The sequence below is a fragment of the Lingula anatina genome, chromosome 2, assembly GCF_051362555.1.
Source record: "Lingula anatina isolate TDL-2025a chromosome 2, LinAna3.0, whole genome shotgun sequence".
In the NCBI taxonomy this organism is placed as follows: Eukaryota; Metazoa; Brachiopoda; class Lingulata; order Lingulida; family Lingulidae; genus Lingula; species Lingula anatina.
This window is the reverse complement of record NC_141768.1, coordinates 43048857-43075427: the sequence shown is the minus strand read 5'-3', so window position 1 is coordinate 43075427 and position 26571 is coordinate 43048857. Positions and strand designations below refer to the sequence as shown.

General features: G+C 38.1%; 3 protein-coding genes across 4 annotated transcripts in view; 2 read left to right on the top strand and 1 right to left on the bottom strand.

Moving 5' to 3' along the window:
- LOC106153370 (uncharacterized) overlaps nt 1–735 on the bottom strand; it is a 4694-nt gene extending 3959 nt beyond the window's left edge. Inside the window, exon 1 of the mRNA XM_024077897.2 lies at nt 562–735. Within this exon, the coding sequence (XP_023933665.2) occupies nt 562–604 (43 nt within the window). The 5' untranslated portion in view covers nt 605–735. The remainder of the gene's footprint in view (nt 1–561) is intronic.
- On the top strand, nt 725–26571 carry LOC106150839 (uncharacterized). 2 transcript variants are annotated; one of them, XM_013523843.3, is made up of 25 exons: nt 725–895; nt 2169–2243; nt 2700–2827; nt 3678–3804; nt 4304–4435; nt 4578–4739; nt 5228–5386; nt 5627–5685; nt 5863–5942; nt 6168–6282; nt 6519–6584; nt 6841–6980; nt 7240–7331; nt 7586–7790; nt 8345–8505; nt 8693–8844; nt 17270–17463; nt 17755–21242; nt 21441–21540; nt 21729–21931; nt 22222–22406; nt 22690–22794; nt 23418–23617; nt 24505–24531; nt 25690–26571. In XM_013523843.3, the coding sequence occupies exons 1-25, from the start codon at nt 809–811 to the stop codon at nt 26484–26486; spliced, it is 7239 nt and encodes a 2412-aa protein (XP_013379297.2). In that variant the 5' UTR covers nt 725–808; the 3' UTR covers nt 26487–26571. The 2 variants fall into 2 exon arrangements, with proteins under 2 accessions (XP_013379297.2, XP_023933664.2); XM_024077896.2 differs by lacking the exon at nt 24505–24531.
- LOC147763723 (zinc finger protein 862-like) lies at nt 11840–15955 on the top strand. Its single transcript, XM_087006662.1, has 3 exons — nt 11840–12260; nt 12932–13009; nt 13574–15955. Exons 1-3 carry the CDS (start codon nt 12125–12127, stop codon nt 15778–15780), a joined length of 2421 nt encoding a protein of 806 aa, XP_086862788.1. The 5' UTR covers nt 11840–12124; the 3' UTR covers nt 15781–15955.

The window sequence follows — 26571 nt, the reverse complement described above, 5'->3', positions numbered from 1 at the left end:
TTTATATTATTCATTTACCTTATTATAAGTATTTGCGTTATAACTGCAAATTAAAAATAGCGAAAAAACAATATGGCGTTTGCATGTTATACATTTATTAAAATCAAACCGTAAATCCAAATTCCACCTCTGATGCTTGAGTCGGTTTGATTGTGCGTATGCCATGCACGGAATTTACAAACGAGCGACGGGATGATGTAGCCTGCTGCATTTGCGGTAAGCGTGCCAAGTTTTAGGCCGCCCCGATGCCCGGCAGTATTTTATTTCGATTATTATGTTTAAAATTGTGGAATCTTGTTTCACAAGCTTACTCTATTTTATTGTCTCTATGGAGGTATATGGGGACTTTACGACATTCGGTTTGAAGGCTTTAACCACTTGTTATAGTTTATTTTTGCATTGTATTGGTCTAATGTGGCAGTCCAAGGTTGTCCTAGGTGGTTTTCAAGTTTATGCACCCGGTTTTAATACCATTTAGCGATTTTACGTCAATAGTTTACTATCCAACCAAGGTGACAGCCGAGCGTGGGGTAAACAATTTCTTCAAGGATACAAACTTACCGATGTAAATACAAGTGTACGGGACAATATCTTGATAGGCCATGAGGGAGGTATGTCGAACTCTGGACCATGTGTTGATGAATGTCAAGGCATCTTAAATTCTTTCAGTCCTAGGCTAGAGAAAACGCCATAATATATGAACGCCTTTACCTCCCCAACCTCTCCTGGGCCTCCTGAGGTCAGGCAACAGTTCTGTTACCCCAATGACCCAGTTTCACAAAGAGACTGCTGACGTCATTTCGCAAAGATGGAGGGTGTCCCCAGAGTTCCGATGATTTCCTTTGAGCTGAAAAATTGCGCAGAGCCGGTGGAATTAGGACCAGAAATAAAGAAGGTATATTTTTTCTTATATATGTAAGATGAACATGTGACACGACCTTGAAGGAACTGCTGTTTTAGTGTGTATATAGAAGCCGACATACGCAAAATATAAGTGACAAGCATGAAGTTATCTGACACAGCGATACTCATCTATCTAGACTCATATCTCCAGACTCTTTGCCTAAAGCTATGATACAGGGGACAGGTGGATCCTTTGCAAATATTGCTTTGCCTTTAGCACGATTACCTTCTGAATGCGGTGCTGATTTGATCTTAGCTATAATCATTCACATTATATTATTATGATGATACTTCTTGAAGTTGAAGAATTTTCGATTGTCTTGATTTCATACACACATTTTATATATAACAAAAAGATCAACGCATTAAATAGATTTCCTGCAAAACTACACAGACTACATAATGACATGTTAACATCATTATTAGAATCATTCGTTTACTAATTTAATTATGATTTAGTGGTTTTGATGGTGATTCACTAATTAACCCCTGAATAATTCAGTAACGTTGATTCTTAAAAGATAACGTCAATCTCATGTGCTGTTAAAGTAAACTTTGTGTGTGACATTAATTAAATCAGATGAAATAGTTGGAGCACTATAACAAGAACGATCAAATTAAATATGCTAATTTCAATTTGCATGTAATTGCTATAATCACATGAAGATGACTCACCAACTGCTTTTAGATCCCTTCTCAGAGGTACATTTATAGTTGCCCAGGGTTGTGATAAAGAATAAAATATATAAGAGTAATGTATGGAGTCCTGCAGATATCCATCCAAGATTATAAAAACTACTTTTTCTTTTTAAATTGAATAATTCTACATATACCAGAATATACATGTATCGAGGGATACTGAGCAATAGGGATGCATAAAGAGTAATGTTTTTTAACTCATGTTTATAAAGAAACAAGGTTAACATCTTCTGAGACAGTTAAAAAGAAAACATAATTTTAAAAGATATAAAATGAATTATCTTATGACATTTATTCTAACAAATGTACTATTTGTGTTATTTGATTTCTGTTTCTGATGCCCCTCTATATGTATCTGTCATAGAACCTTGTTAATATTTGTGAAGTGTTTATCATTTTTTCTTCTGATCCAGTAAAGGGTTATTTGTCCAGAATAAAATATGTTTTAGAGTGACTAAAATACTTCTTATCTTAGAAGAAAGGAGATTGTCATTCGTGTCGTCTTTTATTAGATTGCATACTGGCTTCATGTTAAGTCTAATAGCAATGGAAATATTGTATTTCAGTATATTAGAGATCACTACCAAGAAAACCCATCCAACTATAACAAGGAATGCTCAGAGCTAGATCAACTCAGACAGGTAACAGCAAGAAGTTTTTCCTTTGTTTTTTACTCTCTGTAAATAGGCGATGAAATTACAGATTCACATAATGGTCTCCCTGTACCACAAATCCTTGGGAAATCCTTGGTGGTACCACTTTAACTGTGATGAAAAAAAATTGATGACATTCTGTAAAACTTCTGACAGACCACATGTGTGCTAAGAACTGTTGTCTCTAGTACAGGCAGCCAAGTTAAATATTACCTACTAGATTATTAGGGAGGATAAACCATGCATTTGACTGATTTGTTATTGTATGGTAATTTAAGTGATGAGTTTCTGTGAAGCCAGTTTGGCATAAAAAGCACAGAAGGAATGTTTAAATACACACACATATACATGTGTGTGCGTGTGTTTAAATTTTAATGACTGAAAATAATTTTAAAGATAAATTTTATAGAATGAGTTAAAAGACAGACTGAACTTTCACTTCAGAATGCCACCAGAGTCAGCAGAGATTTCACTGGCTGCAGCTTGCTGAAGAAGTACTACTCTCAGCTCTGTTTTCTACATAACAGAATTCCTATGGAGGAAGGGGCAGCAGGGGCAGTGCCCTTCATATGGTAATATAACCATGTTACTTGATATCAAGGCTTTTCCCAGCAAACTGTCAAATTGTCATTTAGACGCCAAAGGCTACCAGCATCACTGGACTATATATATTTAAAGACAGCTGGACAGCTTATGAATATTTCTGAAAAATGATGGCTTCGACTCCCTGAAATTTTGTAGGAAATGACAAGTGATAATTTTGGATGGCCTGTACCCCCAATCCTTGGAAAAGCCCTGCTTGATATACATCAAATGGTTTATTTTGCAAAGTAGCACTGTTGGGTATACAGTTTATATGGTAATGTACCACTGTTTCAATTAGAGTTCATATGTAGTGTAGATGAGAATAATCAATACTGCTGTCTGAAATAAGGCAGGAGTTAATCGGGTAAGCTCTGGGACATTAGCCATTTTGTATCACCTAGTGCTAGCCAGAAAAATCCTTTTGGCAAAAGAAAGCATAGGCAGTGTAGCTGGGTTTAATGCTAAAACAGATATCTTGCTCGTAAAATATGAAAAACTAGGCAGTGTTTGAATGCTCTTGCTGTGTGATTTAGATATATTTTATGCAAGACTTGGTGTTTTGAATTCTTTTTTTTTTCTGCATGAAGCCCTGTTCAATGCAGCCTATTTTATTATCCGTTTTAAGTTATTTTATGACTACTATATTGAAAAGCCAATTAGGAACCACTTGTCATTTATATATATAAATTAAGAAAATAATTTTTGCCACATGAATTCACTGAAAAACATTCCACACGAAAGTCCCATGTCTGTTAAGTTAATGAATTTTAATAGTTATTTTCTCTATTCTATATAAAAGGTCATTTGAAATATATGTTCTCGCTGTTTGTTCTACAGGGAAGATGTGTACACTGGGCAGCCTGATGTGAGGGCAGATATCAGATTTGAGCAGGCCTGTATCCTGTACAACATTGGGTCACTACACTCTATACTGGGCTCTGTAGACAACAGACAGTCACCAGAGGTATAGTATATAAGATAACAAAGAAAAAAAAAAAAAAGTAGATATATGCTATACTGTGAAATACAGGCATATGATTTTATTGGCAGATTTTAAAAAATGTATTAAAATTTTTTTATTTATTATAATTTCTGTTAATCTTTTGGGGGGAATGGGGATTTCAAATGTAAAAGGTGCTTATAGTATGAATTATTTCAAGACGTAGAGAATTTTCAGCAATGGCAATGGGAGTTTCAAAATGAATCCCCCCTTCCCGCCCCATTAACAATCTGAACAGTAATAGATCATTATATGGGCAGTGTCGTCTGAATTGAAGTAAGCCTTTAAAGATCAATTGAATTATTGTGTAGAAAACAATTGTTACATGCAGTCAGTTTGTGAGGTACATGAGAAACAGTGTCAGGTCACGTGAAGGGCTGTTGCATTTGTAAAATAAGTATATAGTTTACCATAATTACATAGAGTTGAATTTTGCTAGTCAGCATTTCGTTAATCATTACAGGGTATGAAGATTTCCTGCACACATTTCCAGTGTGCCGCATGGTCCTTTCAGCATCTCCGTGATCATTATGGAGCTGTTCTCACAGCAGATATGACCCATGATTTACTGACATTCCAAGTTAACCTTATGCTGGTAAGTGCCACATAGCTAATTGTTATTTCAGGTTAACTTTATTCTGACAAGATAATAGTTATTTCAAGTCAACTTTATGCTGATAAGGGTAAAAGGACCAAGAGGTTCTTGTCACAGACTTAATTTTAACTGTATTTTCTAGGCCCAGGCACAAGAATGCATCTTGGAAAAATCTATGGTGGATAACAGGAAGAGTACCATCACAGCTAAGGTGGCAGCACAAATAGTGGAGTTCTACTCGCAGGCACTCAGGCATCTAGAAAACAGCAAGGATTCTACACTTCATGGAACAAGGAGATATAAAGTAGGTAGACTGGGGCATCTACAGTTGGTAGACTGGGAGGTAAAGAGTGGGTTGGCTATAGCATGTGATGTAGGTGGATTAAGAAATATAATATAGACTTCAATTATAAATTAGGTAGACTATGTAGCTAATCTTTCTTGATTTATTTTATTTCAAAATGTGTAAGAAACTATTATTTTTCCATGAAATATTTTGAAAATTAAAAGATGCTGTGTTGCTGTGAACATGTGAAATGTACAGAATTATATGGTGCCTGTAGAAAACCCTGAAGTATGATATGGGTTACATGATTTTTTCAGTACCAGTATGTCAGTAAATTTTTAGTTGAGAAATAAAAAGCCCCCCTCTATGGAAACCTTTTTTATGGAAAGCTTTTAGTGAACCTAATAAGTTTAGTTTCACATTTCACAGTTTATTGTAGCTTCACATAAACAAATCTAAAATTACTTTTTAGTGTCTTTTTAATATTTATAAGTTAATCATTTCAGGATTTAAAAAGAAGAATAGAGATGAAGAGTTTTTTCTATCAGAGTGTGATGTACTTATATTTGGGCAACCAAGCAGAGGAGCAGCAAAAATGGGGGGAGAGATTGTCATATCTACAAGGTGCTTTGGGGAAACTTAATGAGTGCATGAAATTAGCCAAGGTAAAGTAAAGCTTTGTTTTATAAGAATGTAACCAGCTTTTTATAAAGATCAAAACTCATTTGGCATGTGAATCAAAAATAAAAGTAAAATATTGAAATGAAAATGCGGTCCAAATTTGAAAATTGTCAACCTTACTTATTGCTTTATTATTAAATAATAAGATTTTGCAGATTTTGACTGGAATATTTTTGAAATTTACAAAAAAAAGTAATATTTAAAGAAATTTTTCCCAAATTTAGAGTGATGATGAAGATGTCCAGGACACCCTTCGCTTTACTATGGATGTAGTTGGAGGAAAGTAAGTGGATACAGGCTACAGTCTTAATATCTTTTCGCTCATCTTTTTTTTTTTTTTTTTACAAAGCATTGTTGTATTAACAGAATGTACACATAAAGAATTCAAAATAAGTTTACAAATGCAAGAAGCCAAATGTCATTTTCTCTGGTGACTACTTGCTATCTTTTTTTCTCTTAGGCACAATGCAGCCAAAAAGGACAATGATTTTGTGTATCATGAAAAAGTTCCTGATCTAGCAACATTGCCAGAAGTTAAAGGTAAGGTCAGACCATTTTAACTTAAATGGAAGGATAATTCATTCAAGAGAATATGAATGATATAGTTTTGAGATATAAAGTAGTGTTTTATTAGTTCATGAAACAATCTCAAAATAGTTTTTGAAGACCAGACATGCTCAGCCATGCAACATGTCTTAAATAATGGATAGGGTGCAACTTGTAGTGATCTTAGAAATGTTTGTTTAAATATCCCCCGTTTTTCAGGTGCATCTCTAGTAAAGGGTGTCCCTTTCAACCCCATGGACCCAGAGGTGTCAGGGCCAGATATTTTTGCCAAGTTGGTCCCCATGGAGGCCCATGAGGCAGCCTCACTGTACAGGTGAGGATTTGTGCCTAATTAATTTATAGTCAGAGCACATTTAGATGGTTCTAAGTGTTTGGCATAAGACTTATCCTGTTTTTTTTTTTTTTTTTTTTTTTTTTTTTTTTTTTTTTTTTTTTTTTTTTAATAAAGGGAACAGTTTTGTTGCTGTGTATCATTTCACATGACTTGGAATTGCTATATCATGTTTTGAATCTCATTTAAAAATGTTCATTTTATGATTTTAAATCCAGTGAAGAAAAAGCTAGTCTTATTCGCCGTGTATGTGGGGAAGTAGATGAGAAAAACCAGGAACTAAGGTCAGTATTTTTGCACAAGAGCTGAAGTAGGATAGATCATATTTTTGTGATTATACTTATAAAGTATTATGTAATACAGTTGATTCTGTTCCTTTGATTCTTCTGTTTCAGAATCAGCTAAAACATTTTATTGAAATGACAATTTAAATTTGTTTATGAAAAATTCTTCTATTTCTTCTCTTAAAATTAGCAAAGTGAAGTAAATTGATAACGGAATCAATATTGTCCTATTTAATATTGTTCTGTCTCTTTTCAGTCAGTACTTATCATCCCTATCAATTGACCCAAGCAAGTTAAGGCCAGAGTCTGAGAGTTTACCAGAAGTTCTGATGCAGAAGTGTGCTGCCATCAGTGTGAGACCCACTGCTATCAAGGATCTTATAGCTGCCATGCAGGGTAATAATAAGTTTGTACAGACTGAGTTGATATACAAAAACCTGATACAATAGTCAAAGATCTCACTGCCACAAAATAAGTTATTTTGCAATAATAATTGCTGATTTAAAAACCACCTGTGGATCAACTGACTGTTGCAGAATTAAAAATCACAAACCCTTATGAATCCTGTGATATTGTAATTTTTAAAACATTTTTCAGATTTTATATTTGTCTTTAGTGATAAATATTGGATATGTTTTTCCTTTATAATTTTTAGAACTGTCAAATATTGCCATTGAGGTGGAGTCTAACTTAAAAGAGATGCATGAAATTTTAGAAAATGATAAAGTCAAAGAGGAGGAGTTTCAGGTAAATTATTGTGTTTTTATTGGTGAAAATTGCTAACTCTCACTTCATCTGTCTTAGTAATAACTTAACATTGTCTAGCCTAATTTAAAATTTGATAAGGGTAAGGCAATATTTTCTGTCAACACACAGTTAACATTTTTATGAAAGGAAGCTGTTTTATCATGATCTTTTGATGAAGTTTTTTTTTTTTTTTTTTTTTTGCTTAATCTCACAAAAAGTTTTGAAACACTCTAGTACAGATCATATCATTGCAGGCACAATTTGGAAAGAGATCTCCAAACATTATTGTCAGTGAACTGAGCAAAGAAAAGTCCAAATACCAGGAAGCCATTAGTAAGGCTGGCCAGTCTAACTCAGAGCTGCACAAAGCCATGAATACTCATATAGCCAATCTAAGGCTGCTTGCTGGGCCTATTGAGGAGTTGAAGGCATCCATCCCCTCTATTAAAGCTTCTTTAGGTGTGTATATACCCATGGAATGTATAGGAATAAGTGTATATTGTTTGCAATATGAATGCTGGCCCCACATCAAATGACAGTAAAACTTGCCAGGCCAGTAGAATTTAATGTTTACTGGTCACTGTCTTGATGTTTTAACCAGTAGATTCTTAAGGCTTAAGCCAGTAAGCTAAAGGATGTCATTATTATATAAGATGCATGTTTTGTGAAGAAAGAATTGCTTCTCCATGAAATGTATGTTTTCTATGCTTCAACTCTCATAGGGTTTAAAAGTATGTCTCTAAAGGAGACCTTTTCATTTGCATGATGAACCAATGTAATCTTTCAGCTAATATCTGAGTAGAAGCTCACACTTTTAAAGCATTTCATTCCAATCAAATCACGGACTAAAATTCAACAGATTCATTTCCTACTATGCAGCAAATGCTTGGACAGAAGTTCAACTATGATGTACATTACATGAGCCAAAAATGACAAGATAATATGATATTAGTACTTGTATGTTATGTTATTAGTATTAAAGCTATTAACTTAGATATCTTGTCCCCTATTAGCCCCAGAGCAGGAGGAGGTGATGGGTGAGATGGAGAGACTGATGGGGAAGGTGGAGGAGATGAAGTCCCAGAGACAGCAGCTGGAGGAGCAGTTTAGAAAACAGGTTCATGAGGATGATATCACAAGTAGAATAGTCACTCAAGAAGACAGGGGTATGGAGGTAGGGTTTATGGATGGATTAGCGAGATAATATTGATAGATGTTTGATAGAAAAAAATTGATAGATTGTTGAAAAGCCTGACAATCTGATTATGCATTTCTTTTTTTTTTTTCACAGACCTTCTGAAGAGATTGAACTGAAGAACTTGACTAATCAATTAATCATTTCCATATTTATATTTTCAAAGACCTACTTTAAAGATGAGCTGAAGAAGCATGACAAACTGATCAGCCTGATACAGCAGAACATGAATGCCCAGACCAACATCCTTAGAGCCTTGACTGATGCCAATGCCAGGTATGCCCCTGTCAGGAAAGCCATGGGGGATATACAGCACAGGTATGTGGTGAGATTTATATGTCAGGTATGATATTCTTAAGGTAGTAATTAACAGTAAATTGTCAAAATTTGGGTGTTTTTCTGAATTTGTCAGTATTAGATAGATGAAATATCAACTACATATCAGCCTATCTTAAAATAATGGAAGTTTACAAATAAACCCATAATTTTAGCCTAATTGCTGATTTACCCCTGTGGTAGCGTGTCTGAGTTTTAAAGTAGGTCACACTTGTCCATATATGTGTTTGATTGGCAGCTCCACTGTGCAGCTGTGTATTTCCCGTACTAGATTGCTGCTAAGCCTTTCACATTCTGTGAGTAACGTCGCGCTTTCACTTGCCAAACAACTTTTCATTTTGAATTTATCAGTGAATTAATTCTGACGATCTATTAAAGCTTTAAAAAGCAGACATATAGATGAGATGTATATGGGCAAAGGCACTCCCCCTAGGTGTCAAGTGGTGAAGAAGGCTGATGTCACGACTAACATGGTGGCTGCTGTCAATGCATGGAGGGGGCCTCCGGTTGAAAATGTTCAATAATAATGTTGAAAATGGATGAAAGACATAGTGACAGTTACATAGGCAGTGAGTAGAGGGCTGAACCAGTATAAATAACTAAATTTCTCAGCTTGCCAATGCAGCTCACTGATTATATAACGTTGGAATCTCCCGGGAGCACTAAAAGGCTGATTTCTCCGCTTCAGTTTATGGCTTCAAGAGAACGATTTAGACCAGTGTCAAAATTAATTAGAACTCTCAACCGATGAAAGCTGGTATTCATTCGTTAGATCTAAGGTTTGTCTGAAAGTATGTGTCTGGGATTTCATAACATCAGCTCCGTTTTCAACTTAGGCATGCTTTAGTTAGGCTAGGGGGTCTCGTTGAACTGGAAACCAAGTTTATTTTGATATCTCTGCTAATTTAACAGATATCGCTAATTTGAGGTGCATTCTTGTTGATCCCAGTGAGGGCTCACGAGTCAAGCTGTCTACACATGTCCATTTGTAGTGGACTTCTAGTTTTTAAGGTGTAAAGATCATGTTGAGCACACCTATTAAGCATTATATCTCATTACGTAACGATTACATAATAAAATAAGGATATGAAATGAAGAGCTGTTGAAATAAGCTTTCTATTGATATGCAACATGTTGGTATATCTTGGCCGGTTTAGAAGATAGCTACCCCTGTTATCTACATCCTTAACAGGGGACTGATCCAGGGATATTTGCTGACAGTCTTCCAAATTATCTTTGTTGATCCATCCTCCAATTTTGACTGTCTTCCAACAGAAGAAATTAGATGCCCATCAACAAAAACTAAAATTAGGACCATCTTCCTGAAGGTCCAGAAGATAGCTTCTGTGCAGCCCCTGCTTAACACATAATTACCATTAACACATTCTTTTAAGTTGAATAGATAAACCTGTTGATGGTTTAAGGCCGGTGATAGTAAAAGGACCAAAGTCATAGAAACAAAGCCCTGGGCTTATAAGTTTTTATAAAAAATTAAAACAAACTTCCCAAAAGGCCAATTAAAGACGGGGATTAAGTACAGTGTCCAACGGATGACGCTCTGGCGCCAATTTGAGGGGAAAAATGCCATTTCGGTATTGGGGTTTTCTCTATAACCAAGACAGCTATTCAAGTGATTCAAAAGGCCTCATAAAGCTGGGTGAAAGCACTTCAGCGCGGTACCAGGGAATTGTCTTAAACTATTTACTTTTGATTTTATCATCTTTTACGTTAAATTACCCCATATTTCAATGGCTTATTCACTTCAAAAGGCGATATCTTTCAAACAAACAATTTCCTCTTAAACCCCTGATATCATGCTGTAGTCCACATTCCTAACAACTATAGGTGCAACTTTTGTAACGATCGGTTGCTCAGATAGTGAGATATACTTGGCAGCAATTCACTTATCTCGTCAATATAGAAAGCTGTTAAAACAGCCAAAAACGTTCACAGGTTGGTTAACAGGGCTTATTAGTCAAATGCTTAGCTGGCAAATTTACCTGTTATCGGTTATACGATCAGATGGAACCATTGCTTATTGTCATCTAAAAATATTTTGTTTGGGTGCTTTGAAGAGGCAGAAAATCGTGCTTTTGTTACATTTTCCGACCACTCGTTAGGCATGTGAGCGTGCCGCCATTTTGATTGACAGCTCTGGAGAGGGCCCTAGCCTTGTGATGCCCAGTAGGGTGTCAAGGATATGTAGAAGGAAGCGCTAACAAAGGCGATTACGTTTAACCGCAATTAAGAGGTGTGAAGTTGCATTTGAACGTTTCAATGGCTCTTCCTCGGCAATCGAGTAATTTTACCTGAGAGATTCCTTCTTTGTTATCGGCAAAGTGATCAGATAAAACTGTGTCGAGAGCAAGTGTCCGTCACTTGTGTTGATACGAATTTTTTGCAGCAGCAGGATTATTTTGCACGGCACTTGGTAGTCGTCAGATCAACGGAAAAATCCAGTGATTACTTCAGAGCGGTCTCGCTCAAAATGCCAGCTAAGATAAAGGGGAGACGCTCAGCTGCACAAGATTCAGCGGTAAAAGTGGCTGAGAGAAGGCTTTTGAATAAATATTTTATTTTTACACACATGACAGGGGTCGAAATGTTGCTTTCCCGCTTTCCCGAGGGAAAGCTATTGCGAGCTCGGGAAAGCTATGTCAAGTCTTACTTTCCCGTCCGGTAAATCATTAAAATGGTCCGGGAAATGCAAAAACCTCTCGGGAAATCGCTATTAAAGGTCGCTTTCCCGACCTATAATAAAACTCATTTTCTGGCACTAAGTTGTACTAATACATTTATTTAACCATTTTCTACAACGCAAAAAAGCTATACGGAAGTACTGCACATGCTCTGAAACTAAGGACGCACTCACGTGACTAGCTAGAATTTGTAACGGGGCCTCCTTTTGAATTTCATGAGAGTTGTCAATCAAAATCGTTCACTCACAGTAGTATCCCACAATGCCCCTTTGTGGATGTCTGCTAAAATATCTGACTCGTTCCCTTTCCAATTTACACAATGTTTGACTTAGAAAGAAACAAGCCTGCGCAGCTAGCGGGTATAACATAGACAGGTACAAACATACGAAGCTTGTGAGAACAAAATAATGTGCGGGAACAATGCTAGACGCAGCGCCCAATCATACACAACGGCACGCACCATGCAGCGTAATACGGGGAACTAGTATTATTCATCCCTCCATGCACGATCGGCTGAAGCAAGGTTGCGCGCTAAAGACGGGCTCACGTTTGGTGTCCTGAAAATGTCTCTCTTTAAGTTTGGTTTCTCCAAGCGAAAAGGCAAAGATGAAAGCATGGAAAAAACGAGCAAACTCGCTAAACAAGAACTTGAGGACACAATAACTGAGGGTGAAGCGGGCGCACATGGCCACGATGCAGGTACGTCGTAAACAATGCCTAACAAGTTTTGTATCTAATGAACCACACATGACGTTATTACTTTCCTGTTACGTGGTAAACATAAAAACTGCCCTACCTTATTCTCTTTGTTGGTGACATGATGTATTGAAAAACAAATCGGCCATTTCACAGACTGATTTTTTTCCTTATCCTCCAATTTTCGGTTTTTCTTAAGAGCCTCTATTTAGACTAAATTAGTCTGTTTGTGAAGTGATTGGTTTGTTTTTCAATGAACTCCTATCGACCAACGAACATTTTATAGATGTCATGCGTTATTCTAGCCTTAAAATTAAGGACCTGAGATCTTTATTCCCTTTACATCTGACAAAGGGGTGTTTTTAATATGGAAATTCCACTGCACTTCTTCAACTTCTCCTTTTCTAATTTGTATAAAATTGCCCAACTAGTAAGTAATGACACAAGTTTTGAATGAAATTAATCACTGTGCACACTTAAAATAGGTCCAATTGTTGTATTGGCTTGACCATGGTTTCAGAAATCATGATAATTGATATGTCCAGAGTCTCCCTTATTTTCATTGTTTTATGATTAAATATTCACATTACTGTTCTCGTCAACACTTTCCAGTAATTTTTCTGTATCTGTATATAATTAAAGTAAAATCACAATCAACCACTAATACTTTTTAGCTGCCAAAGAAGATGAACCAATGGAAAATTTCGACAGTGACAGTTTTACTGAATCTGATGAAGTTCAGGAGCAAAATGGTAAAAAATTTTAATTTTTTTTTAAAGCTTAAAAAAAAAGAATTTGAAACAGACAACTTGTATTGAGAGAGATCATATAAATATATATATATATGTCAAAGGCCCAGACCAAATCTAGTCCCATGCATAAAAAGCCCAGACCCCAAGTTTATTAAGGCCTGGCTGGGCCCATTCTTTGTTGTTTTTGCATTGTTAACAGCATAAGGGGCAAGTTAATTGACCAAGTTAATTGGCCAAGCTGCCAGTTTGTTTGTATGGCATGTGCAGGAGATGTCTTAGACCAAGGCACATATTATGATACTTACAGGTGTGGCAAATGAGAAATACTTGTATTTCATTACCTGTGATTTGTAAAATACATCTGGGCTTTTTATGCATAAGAATAGATTTGATAAGGGCCTTAAACATATACACACACATGCACACAAACAACTATTTAAAGACAAAAACTCTCTCTCTCTCTCTCTCTCTCTCTCACACACACACACAGCCTGATAAATGCAGTAATTTAGGTGTTTTGTTCTCCATTTAAAAGAATACATTATTCAATTTTTGTTCTTGCAGTACAACCTTCGTCATCATTCAGCAATCAACAAAGGCGAGGAAGGCCAAGTAAAGGTAAACTTTCTGTAAAGGAAGTTAGGTACGAGAAAGAAAAACGCTCCAGAACATTTCAAGAATCTTGGAAAATCGGCAGACCCTGGCTTATGAATGATGATGACAAAATATGGTGCTCGTACTGTGTTTCAAACCACAAGAAGATAGGTAAATTGGGTCCACACAGCATAGCATTTATTGAGGGGTGCAGGACTTTCAAACTGCCAGTCATCTTGGGTCATCAGGAAAGTGATCTCCATAAACGTTGTACAGCAGCAGCTTTGTCTCAAATGACTCCACCAGAAAGAAAACCTTTACAAAAAAGTTTCATGAAGATAGAAGAATCTGAAACAGAGTTGATGCATGCAAAATTTATTACTGCATTCAAAGTAGCTATTTGTAACCAACCTTACACCTCCTTCTCTGGGGAATTAGAACTTTTGGAGAGAGTTGGTGCATCAAAAAATCTGACCACACGTTTCTCATCAGATAAATCATGTGCTGAGTTTATCAAGTATATTGCAAAGGATTTAAGAGACAATCTTGCCACAAATATTAGAAAAGGTTTCTTTTTTTCAATACTGTGTGATGGGTGTACTGACAGTGCTTCCCTAGAGGAAGAAATTGTCTATGTTCGATATCTTACTGATGAAAACCAACCAAGAACTGTGTTTCTTTGTATCTCCAGTGTAGAGAAACCAGATGCTGAACATATTTTTGACCATTTGTGTGACAGTATCAAGAACTATGTAGGTGTAGATGATTTGAAAGGCCTTATAGCATTTGTGGCTGATGGCGCAAGTGTAAATTTTGGAGTTAGAAATGGTGTGTACCGCAGATTTTGTGAATTGATGCCCGAGACAGTTGGCATACACTGCTTGGCCCATAGGTTTGAGTTGGCTATCAGAGATGGCGGGAAAAAAAGTTCTGTTGTGCAAGAGTTTTCCGACTTGTGTCAGCTTATCTACAAGCTCTACAAATCATCATCTGTGCAGAAGGAAGCTCTGAAAACTACCTGCAGCACACATAACATTGCTTTCAACAGCCCAGAGAATGTAATGGGAACAAGGTGGATATCCCACAGATCAAGAGCTGTAACTGTCTTGAAAAAGTTATGGAAGCCACTGGTTGTGCACAGTACCCAGATAGTGGAAGGTATTGGAAGTAAAAGAGCTGAGATATTGGGAAAAGCCAAAAAGATAAACAATACCTTGACAAATTTAAAGATTGTGATTGCCCTTCCTGTTGTGCAGGAGATACTTGAAATCCTTCAGTCAATCAGCTTGGCCTTGCAGGAATCCTCATACATAATGTCCTGTGCTCAAAGCAGAATTAAGGCAACACTCAGATTGCTGAAAAGGTTCAACGTAGAGGAAAAGGTTGAGGAATCAGCCAAAACTGTAGACCTTGAAGAATTTGAATTCAAAGGTGAAACTGTACGACTTGGTAGAGGAGAAAATATTGAGAAATGTAAGGGTGCCATTGTGAATGATTTAACCCAGTTTTTGAAGGACAGCATAAGTACAATTGAAGAGCGGTTTGGAGATGTATTGAGGGACCAGGATTCTGTGTGTGAGAATGTACAAGTGTTTAATGTTAGTAAATGGCCATCCAAAAATAGTGTCAAATTTGAGGAGTATGGAGATGAGAAAATTGAAAAGCTTTCGGAACATTTTAGGAGGACACTAGACAATGCTGGCTTTAAAACAAGCATGTGCCAGGTTGAATGGCCGCAGTTCAAAAAATCTGTGCTAGAGCTTCACGAAAAGGGCCAGGATATAGTTTCTTTTCTTAGTAGAATGTTGACTGTGCATAAAGACATATACCCCAACATTTGTGCCCTCTTGGCCATTGTAATGGTGTTGCCAGTCAGCACTGCAGATGCAGAAAGGGGCTTTTCTCTAATGAAACGGATAAAAACTGATTGGAGAGCTTCACTTACACCATCTTCTTTGTCAAATCTCATGACGGTTAAGTTAAGTAAAGTAAAATTGGACAAGTTTGTACCAGATTCTGCCTATGGAAAGTGGTTAGCAGATGGCAGGAGAGTCCTGGACCCAAAGAAATATGCCAGAAAGACTGTTCAAGTACCACAGAAAGCTCTGATAAGTTCAGATATTAGTGACAGTGAGACTGACCAAGATACCGAGTCTGATGGTGATGATGATGATTAGGTACAGTAGACCCTTCATTAAGCATGTTAAGTTTTTTCAAGACGCGTGGAGTAGTAGACAAGTTCTTGATCTGTCACAGGTTGTTTTTTTTTCGTAAGTATGTGTATTTGGTAGATTTTATTCACATTATTATTAATGTTGATAAATAAACCCAGTTATTGCCACAAACACTGTATATATATGGATGTCATGTTAGTTTATTTCATAACAATAAACATACATTTCTCTAAAATATGTTCTTTCCTTGATACATCATCATATTAAAAATTATGTAATTAAATATCAGGGAAATTGGTTTTCATGATTTGGTAATCAGGGAAAGCTACTTTCTTGCAGGGAAAGTAATGTACAAAGTAACTTTTCCGGAAGGGAAAGTATGATTTTCTAAACATTTTGACCCCTGCATGACACTTAGACCCTATTTGCTTTTTACCTGCTAGCCTTGACTATTTTGCTTTTTACCTGCTAGCCTTGACTATTCTCGGGGTCTTTTTGTGATTTTCATTTTTGGACACTTGAACTCTTTCTTCCCGCTTGATCAGTGATTTTGAAATTGTTTTTCTCCAAATATCGCAAAATGCAAAGCCGCTAACATGCGTTTTTATTTTTATTGTTTTAATCATGCTGTCAACCTTTGCTTGGATTTCTCTTGTTTGGCCATTCAAATCACAATTTTTCGCGTGTCTCTCAAGCTCCATGATATCATATCTTGGAGAATAAAATTTTATTTTGTCAACATTAGATTTACCTTTTGCAAACGGCGACCAACAATCATTTCCGGTTTCGTAACGTGTCGCAGATACGCTCGACGATATATATCGCAAAAATTAAAGGCTAGGCTAAAAGTATCCTTTTTTAGCTTTTTTTATTTATGTTTTTATCGATTTTTCTTTCATTTGTCAATTAATTTAGACGTTTCGATTAACTCTTTCACCCATTTATTAGGTATACAGAAATCAGTCATCCGACTGAACAAATAGGGCCGGTTTTCCCCAACCGCCACGCATAGGCCTTACTCTCAAAATTTTCCTTCTTTCCTCTGGAAAGGGACTTTTAACACGAACTTTTCTCTTCCCCATAGTGTACTAGCTAGACTTCTTAGCTGCTAAGCTGATGTAAGACTTATGACCTATTACCGCACACGTAATCGGCTTATAACTCATTAACTGTGCTCCGACCCCCTCATGGCAACGGCCCTTAGTAACAGAGGTGTGGCTTAGTTGTCAGCCTGACTGGGGCGTGTGCCGGTTGAAAAAAATCATCAAAAGACGCATTTTGCGATGCAAATTCATAAAAATTATTACATCCAACGTTAGATACTTTTTTGATTAATATAAACACACAAAAAACTCAAAAACACGATTTTAAGCGTATTTAACCCTATCACCGGCCTTAAATGGAAACCATTGAAGCTGATATGTATGAAGCAGTTACATTAACAGCCAAAACTTGATCAGCAATACCATATCAGACTCTCTCTCTATTTCAGACGTGATGCCACAATACAGGGTTTAATACAGTCCTATGATGTGTATGAGGATCTATTAGCTAAGTCTCAGAAGGGCATTGACTTCTACAAGAAACACGATGGTAATGTGAGCAGACTGCTGGACAGGGTGAAGGGTGTGTGTAAAGTACTGGAGGATGAGAGGCAGCAGATTACCAACAGACACAAACCAAAGGGTAAGTTGACATGTGTTCCATGGATGTAGATTATAACTGTATTATTTAGATATTTCATAATAACATATGAATATAGTATATAAATATTGTATGTAAATTATGTTGAAATGTTTTTTGTATTATTTTTTTTTTGAAATTGTATGTTCAAAGCTTGTTAACTATTCAGTCATGCCATTCAGTTGTGTTCATTTTATTTATATAAATCTAAAGCACAATATTCATCTTCATTACCAAAATGCTGAACTATCATAAAACCAATCTCTAAAAACTTCTTATTGTAATCTTTTACAGCTCCACCCCCAGAGAGACCTAGTGCTCCAAAACCAGGTGTTTCCTCAACCACCTCTTCAACAGATGTCTTTCCTGGACCCAAACTAAAGGACTTCTTACCCTACATGAAACCAGAGACATTCAGTCACCTAAAAGATGATGATAATAATCCCCCAGCTCTGCCAGCAGTCATTGAGGGCCCAACACTCAAGGACTTCTTGCCATATATGAAACCAAACACCTTTGGTCACTTGAAGGATAATGATATCCCCACTAATATTGAAGGACCCAAGTTGAAAGACTATTTACCTAATATGCAGCCTGACATGAATAGAAACCCTGTTTCATCAGATGGGCCAAAACTGAAAGATTACCTCCCTCATATGAAGCCTGAAATATTTGGCAGGAGGGATGGAGGTCCACAGGGGGGTGTCAGACAGCCAGGGACTAATATGTATGGAGTTCAGGGGGGTGGCGGGGGATCCCTGCCCCCCAGCCAGACAGCATCCCCTACACATCTCCCGTCACACCCAGCCAGTCACCCTGCCTCACCCAGGCATGGTGCACAGCAACAGGGACAGGACCAGAGGTACCCAGGTGGGTACCAGCCCCAGGGTAACGTTCCTTACTCCTCACAGTCAGCTCCTCATTCCATGCCTAACAACAACATTTATGGCATGACGTCACACCTGGATAATAGATACACCTCTCCAGGGCCACCACAGGCATTACCACCAGGTGGCGTCGGGTCTGTCCAAGATGGGGGACTTTCTTATATGAAGAAAGAAGATGTGATTGTTCCACCTACCAAGGAGCGTGAAGAAGGGGATGGTGCTGAGTTGCTACCCACAGGAACATGTGCTTCATACATGACTCAACAGCAACAAAATGTACAGTACAGTCAGACTTCTACTTCTTCGGTAACACCATCATCTGGCATTGACCAGTACAGTGGGGCTGGTAGGATAGCACACCCTAGACCAAGTCCCTCACAGACTGTGGACACACTGAATACTCCCATAGCAACACCTGGTGGAGAGCAGAACCAGAACCAGCCTCCTTATCCCAGCATGTACCCTCAGCCAAGTAATACTGGTGACCACCATTTTCAGCAGCAACAATTACAGCCAAACCCACAGGACTGGAGAACGCAGCCAGGGTCTGTACATCAAGGTTATTATCCACAAGGTGCCCAGTTAGGTCCACATATACAACAACAACAACAGCCTCCTAGTTCAGTTTCCTCTGGCTACCAGCAGCCAACAACCAGTCAGCAGCCACCTCATGCTGGACAGGGTGGAAATGCTCCTCAAAATGTCCCAACTGGAACAAATCAAATACAGGCTTCAGGTGGTGCTAAGCCTTCTCAGCAGGGGCAGCTGTCATATCCAACAAAGCAAGACCAGACTGGGTACCCTGTGCCCCAGGGGCAGACTTTTTATCCCACACAGCAGGGGCAGCCCTCTCACTCTGTGTCACAGGGGCAACCGTCTTACCCTGCACCACATGCCGGGCAAGCATCAGCTTACTCAGGCTCACAGGGTTATGGAAGTTACCCTGCAGTGCAACATGGCCAGACCCCTTATTCTGGTTCCCAGACACACCACCTGTCCCAGCATGGACAGCCAAGGTACCAATCTCCACACCAGAGTTCCTCCTATCCCCAAGAGCAGTTTAGTTGCCCTGTCCCACAGAGCCAACATCAGCCTCCTAAACAATCAACATTTCAAACATCCACTGGGTATCAGGCATCTCAGACTGGGCAGAATCAACTTCCAACTGCTGCCGTTTCTAGTTCTTCATTTGTTGGATACCAAGGAAATTATCCAGCATCAACCATAAATCAAAGTCCCCAACAAAGCAGTGTGGGTCACATTCCTGGAAACCAGCCTATTTCTGGAAACCAGCAGGTGTCTGGAAATCGGCAAGGAGCACCCGTTTCTGGTTCATTACCACAGATGAGTGCTTATAGCTCTGTAGCACAACATGGACAAGCCACCCAGTACATGGGACAAAATACACAAAGCTCTACTGCTCCAACCCTGAAAGGTGTGAATCAGAGTGGCACCCAATCTGGACAGCAGTTCAGCCAACCAGGTGTGTATCAGGGTGTTCCTAGTGGACAGATGACTGGTCAGCCAGGTGGATATACAGGTGGTCAGAAGGCTAGACCACAGTTCCAGCCCCAACAACCAGGGACAGTGTCCCAGTATCAGTCATATCCTTCGTCTTACTCACAGACCAGCCATACACAGTCTACCACCACATTGGCAGTTTCTACCTCTAACAGCATGCCATATTACTCCCAGGTGGGGTCACTCCCTAGCACACAGAATGCTGCCACAGGAACAGTAAATCAACAACAGTTTAGACAATCACAACAACAGGGACAACAAACACAGCAACAGTATCAAACACCATGGCAGCAGCAGCAACAGCAGCCAAACCTCCAGCAAGGTCAACAACTGGGCCAATATCACCAATCCTGGCAGCAACAGCATGCCTCCCAGATAAATCAAACGCAAACACCTCAGACCTATGGTCAGGGGCAAGGAGCACCTTACAGTCCACAGTCTCAAAGAACTGGTTCTGCCAGTCAGCCAGCTGTCTATTCCCAAGGACCACAACCTGGGTATCCACAGGGGTTTGGTCAACCAACAGTTAATCTGCAAAGCCAAAAGCAACAGCCTTCTGGCCCTCAGCAAGGAGGAAATGCATATATGGTGCCTGGTCAGCAACAAATGGGGCTTGCTCAAGGCCAGCAGTCTGTAAATGTGCAAGGTCAAGGTCAGCCATCTGGAAATGTCCAAGTGCAAGGTCAGCAGGCTGGAACCATGCAGGGTCAAGGTCAGGTCCCCTATGTTCACCCACAAGGACAATTGCCAAATTTAGGCCAGCAGGGACAACCTGGTACTGGGTTTCAGAGCCAACCAGCCTTTAACCAGCAACATCAGCATTTTGGAAATCTGCCATCAATGACACCATCAAGTTCAGTGCAGCCTGGGCAGCAGAAGTCGGCAGCAGCGGGTCCCACACAACCTGGTGCACAGACACCTTATCAGCAGCAGGCCCAACCTGAACAAGGTCCAGGACTCCAAGGACCACCACCTCTACAACCTGTTCCAGTTCAACCTCTACAACCGATTTCAATTCAACCTTTAGCACCAGCAGTACTACACAGACAACTGTCCTCTGCCTCTACAGCCTCCACTGATGACCTACTTTCTGACACCCAATCAGATGCAGGTGTGCCCCCGGCTGCAGTCCTGTTGCCAAAAGTGATGACACAGGAAGAAATACAGAATCAGAAAGATGCTGCAGATGCTCAGCAGAAAGAAGAATTACAGCAACAACAACAGCAGCAACTGCAGCAGGCACACAAAGACCCTTACAGCGATACAGAAATTTTGCAGAGGTTTGTTTCAGAGGTAGAAAAGTTTGGAAAAGTTGTGGAAGGTTTGTCAAAGCAGACACTGAGTGGACCTACTCTCCTTGATAAGGAGTGGAAGGTGAGTTTGTTTTACTTATTTGCTTTTAAGAAAGATACAAGGATTGATTTGATATTTTCACGTCAAATTTTAATGTTTTGTTCATTGAATGTTTTGCACTCATTGTAAAAGTAATTCAGATTTTACATCTCATTAGAAATTGTATTTTATCATTGTTACACTGTATAATTTCCTTTATGCTGCTTGTTGTGTGTTCAGGATCTGTTAGAGGAACAAGAGAAAAGCTCAAGGAAACAGCAGTCCATGGCTATTGCAAGGTGCTATCCAATGAAGAACAGGTTCCCAGATGTCATGCCATGTAGGTTCTGTTTTCCATGACTAATTGTAAAAAGGCAAAAATAATATGTGACACTAATAACAACAACAAATATTAATAATTACTACCTTAAATTCAATTGACTACTTGTTCCTAGATAATGAAAGATATAATATAGAAGTTTTTAGAAAAATTAAATACACATCTATAGCTACCTCCCTTTTCTTCAGTTGACCAGAGCAGAGTGCTCCTAACTTCCACCAAGGATGACTATATCAATGGCAGCTACCTGGATGCCTGCAGCCCTGACTGTCCTGGTATTATAGCCACTCAGTCCCCACTGCCCTCCACAGTGACCGACTTCTGGACCATGGTGTATGAACAGCACACTGAGGTGGTGGTGGCTCTGGTAGGAGACATGGAGTTGGGGAAGGTATGGTTTTGGCTCTGTTTGGCATGAAGAGTTTTGAAGACTTGAGATGACTTGTGTGTAAATTTTATGCCTGGTGGGATAAATTTTAAAAAGATATTTTAACTTTTTAAGGTTGGAATGTTTATGAGGGTTTCTAACTTTGTCAAAATTATTGAGAAAGAAGTGTGAAGATGGCATTTACAGTATATGAAGCAAGTTCAGGTTAAGTGGCAATGTTTTGTGAAGTTTTTGCAATCATCTGGTTTCCACTAAATGTCCACAATATTATTAAGAATGTCTCATATTTCCAGAATAAGATGATAGCTTACTGGCCAGATGACAAGGGCCAGAGCCTGACATATGGTCCTTTTACTTTGACTTTACAAACCAAGAAGGAAAACCAGGCCTGGACTGAGAGGTTCATCACTCTTAGCCACAAAGAAACTAAAATATCTAGGACTGTTATACACATGCAGTTCTTGTCTTGGCCACCAAGGTGAGAAGAAAACTTTTGTAAGATTTTTCCTTTTTAAAAAGTTTTGAAATGAAAGTCGAAAGCATTAGTGTACATAATATAGGGACAAAAAGGTTTTAAATTTCACATTTATTCATTAATGTTTTTCATCTAAAACTTATAAGTGCTGGGGAAGATTTTATTTCTTATGAAATGAAAAGTTTCATATATCATTTATTAAGAAAAGCTTCCAGTTTTTTTTTTTTTTTTTTTTTTTTTTTTTTTCATATTTTCATGGTTTCACTTTCTTCTTACTTTGTTCCAGTGGAGTACCAGAGAGTCCCAGTCTCCTCATTTTGTTCATAAATGAAGTCCATAGCTTCTACAAATGTCAAAGGAATGCCTCCAAACCCATTGTGGTCCACTGCGAGTGAGTACATGAAATACACTGGCTAAATTTCTAGGTCAACTAAGCTAATCAACTGAAAAATGTTTCAATAAGAGCTAGACCTTTACCTCTAGGAGAAAACATCAAATTTCTGTTATCACCAAGGTATTTTATGTCCAAAACTTTTGACAAAAACTACAATCTATTTACCAGTTTATGCAAGTTTCATCTGTTATAAAACATATTAATACTGTATTGGTAGAAATTCAAACCTAAGAGCTTGAAATTAGGGTTTCTGAACTGCTTTGGACAGGGATATACCTTGGTGATAAAGGTAAGTTTGCTGAATTTTCTTCTCTTCTGTACATGTCTAGCCCATAAATAAACAATCAAACCACTTCTGATCATTTCAGTTGTGGTTGGGGGAGGGCCTGAGTATTTTTACAATATACTTACATTTTTTTTCCAAAGATAGTTTTATAAATTTGAGATAAAAATGCTACCACTTGATTTTATTAGTCTTAATAACTTTGCTGGAAAGAAATATGCAACAGTATAAAAGAAAATGAGTTACCCTGAAAGACTAGTAATAAGTCTGTGTACAATAATTGCTAAACTGGGGTATTCTGTGTTGTGTACTTACACTATATGTGTAATAATTCCAGTGGAGGTGTAGGCAGGACAGGAGTGTTCTGTACAGTGTACTCAGGTGTTCAGGAGATCCAGAGAGGCAATGGTATCATAGATATCCTCTCCACCATACTGAAGATGAGAGCCAAGAGAAAGATGATGGTTCAAACCAAAGAACAACTCAAGTACTGCTACGAGGCCATCTTATACCATGCTGAGGACACTTTGATGAAACGTAAGTTTATAGCTACACTTAAATCAGCAATCATATCCTTATTTCATTTGTGTGCCATTTATATTATGTTGTTCTGTGTTTTAGACTATTTAAATGCAGATGCTCATAGTGGAAGCTTTTTACCTTAGTCTTCCCAGCATAGAAGCCTTTCCAATGATTTGTGTGATTTGATTGAATGAATTCTGTACCATGGGTATGATATGTAAATGAAATAATATTATATAATGAGTTCTTCAAACTCAAAATGTGAAAATAGTCCTTATGATAAGCTTATGGATGTACTCAGTGAGAGCTACTAGTGAGTGTTTTTAATTTTTCGCTGGTTGTGTTTAAAGAACAGTTCATTGTATACTACGCATAGGAGGCTAAAGAATCTTTTCAAACATTAAGTTGCTGCAGAGAAAGCTTGCTTATAGGAGCAATGGATACTGTTGACCCATATTTGTAATCCCCCCCCCCCCCAGAAACTCTTGATTTTTAATTTGATTCTTGTGCAGGTGAAGGATATTATGAGAATGGGTGGTTTCCCTTGCTTAGGGGCTAGTTTTTAAGATGCTTTGTGCAAAGAACTGCAAATTTTATTTTAGTGTTTATACTTTGTTCTTTTTTTTTAATGCAATTTTGAATTAATAATTAATTTTATTGGAACAAAAGTACTGAAGAAAATGTTGCCTTTGACAGTCAAGGAAGTACTAAGTCACATATGAGATAAAAATGATAATGGGTTTTAATTTTTGATTCCCAATACAAATACTGCTCATTTTTTGCTGTTTTGAATGCTTGTGCTCAAAGACTTTCATATTTCATATTTTTTAATGGTTATAAGCCTAAGGATGCTTATCTGTTATGCTTTCTGTTATAATCCTTGTTATAATCCTTTCTTTTAGTTGGGCAATCTCCACCCAGGATGTTTGGTAAGATATATACCAAGCATTGGGCTTAGACCCATTTTTCACCCTTTTCCCCCTAGCTGACATAGATTAAAGCTGTGAATAATATGGCAAAGAAATGATTGGTTGTATGGACAGCTTTGTCCTACATTAAAATTAATCCATATTAAAATTTAATTTTCTGTTGAAAAGCCATGTATGTAATGAATATCAAATAACCTAAAATTTGTAAAGACAGTAATTTTGACATATAACCGTGGTTGCAATTTTTACAGCAGCTTGCTTTTGTTCTGCTTCAAGTTGCGAGGCTATGCAGTCATTTTTGCTACGTGTGGAATGGCTTGATGTAAAGTTAATAGTGGTTATATGAAGCAATATTCTCTAAGTACAAGTGGCAAAAATTTTACTTGTCATTAGCTTGATGGTGTTGAGATGGATAGTTCTTCCAAGATATGTAAAATTTTAACTGCTAGTGTACAAGGCACTCCTTTAGAACCTCTAGTTTGAATAAGGGTTGTAAAGGAAAAATTTGACAAAGAAGACTGCTTCTTTGGACATATTTCATAAAAAGACAGCAGAATGCAACCAACAATAACAAGGATCATATCCTGTAAATTGATATGCCATAAATATATTCCGACAGTTATTTATATTTATTATTTAAAAGTGAACTGATTAATGGAATGAGGAAGTTCAAATTTCAGCTTTTGACTGTGGTCCTAAATTCAAGGTGAAATAATAGTGGCTGTGCTACTTGATTATACTCAACTTTGGGAATTAACACACATTTAGAGGCTTGTCAGAGCGATGTGTATTATTGAAAACTTGTTTTAAAATTTAATCCCCCACTTAACCCTCAACCCACCCGTCCCATCCACACAAGCTTCTTGATTGTTTTCATTCTCTGTTGGCTGCTCATTAGGTTTTGCTTATTATGTTTACTTTGATGATCTTTTTCTTCCTCAATTTATCAGACTGTAACCATTTTAATTGCCTTTTCATACTACAATTAATTTGGATTACAGACAGACAATCTTTTGTTTTGTCTGTTTCTTCAGAATAAAAAACTTCTCATTTCCTCATGAAATAGTATCACCATCAGCAATGATATATTATCCCTCATTTAGATTTTTCATGTATACATATATATTATTGATTGTCATATATGTTTGTTATTTCCAGGTGGTATTCTGGCCAACAAGGCCTCATTTGGAGACAAGCTGCCTACCCCAGGCCAGTCCCACCAGAGGAAGCCATCAGAAGACTTCATCCTGGGCACCACCACCCTCAGCACCATAGAGTCCAACATATCCAAGATGACTTTCAAAAAGTACAATGTAATAGGAAGTGACTCCAGTAATTCGTCGAGATCCTCCTCTCTCCCACCACAACCTCCTGTGCTGGATGCCCCACCTACACAAGTGGGCTTAGCAGCTTCAGATTCTAATATCCATGGAATGGTGCTCTCTTATAGTGGCGCAGACACAAGTCAAAAAAACATTATTCAAGGAGACAACCAGAATTTACCGGCTAATCTCAGTGCATCACTTTACAGTGTGGGGTCTGCACAAGGGGTTATGGGCCACCCTGGAAGCCAAGGTCAAATAGCAGAAGGCCAAGGTCAAGGCCAAATGCTGCCAGAACAACTTTTACATCCATTGGTTGGACAATATTCCAGAAGCCGATCAAGCTCAAGCTCTTCAATCCGCAGTGCTAGCGCCAGCCTGCCAGCCTCTCCTCAGCATCAGTTAAAACACCCCAGTCATGGGGGCGATGCCTCCCAGTTACCACCCTCTCTGGCTGAGATACAGAACCCAAGTACTTTTTCTCTAGACGCAGAGGGTAAGGACAGGAAAATTACAAAATCGAGTTTCAGTGATAAGACATCCCACATCAGGGACCATGTCAAAGATCCCAATGACCCCCTGAACAGACTTGATCCATTGTGGACTATAGCAAAAGAGAAGGATGGAAAATGATGCTTATCATAACTTATAGAATTATATCAAACTTAAATCATATTGTGCTTGGAAGTTGGCCAGTTGATTATATAAACCAACTTTT

Bases quoted from the DNA above. Each gene is read 5' to 3' on its own strand.
- LOC106150839 (XM_013523843.3), top strand. From the start codon at position 809: ATGGAGGGTGTCCCCAGAGTTCCGATGATTTCCTTTGAGCTGAAAAAT. The intron at 7,791-8,344 runs GTGTGTATATAC...GTCCCCTATTAG, and splicing joins CTCTATTAAAGCTTCTTTAG to CCCCAGAGCAGGAGGAGGTG. The intron at 21,932-22,221 runs GTATGGTTTTGG...TCATATTTCCAG, and splicing joins GAGACATGGAGTTGGGGAAG to AATAAGATGATAGCTTACTG.
- LOC147763723 (XM_087006662.1), top strand. From the start codon at position 12,125: ATGTCTCTCTTTAAGTTTGGTTTCTCCAAGCGAAAAGGCAAAGATGAA. The intron at 12,261-12,931 runs GTACGTCGTAAA...AATACTTTTTAG, and splicing joins CGCACATGGCCACGATGCAG to CTGCCAAAGAAGATGAACCA. The intron at 13,010-13,573 runs GTAAAAAATTTT...TTGTTCTTGCAG, and splicing joins TGAAGTTCAGGAGCAAAATG to TACAACCTTCGTCATCATTC.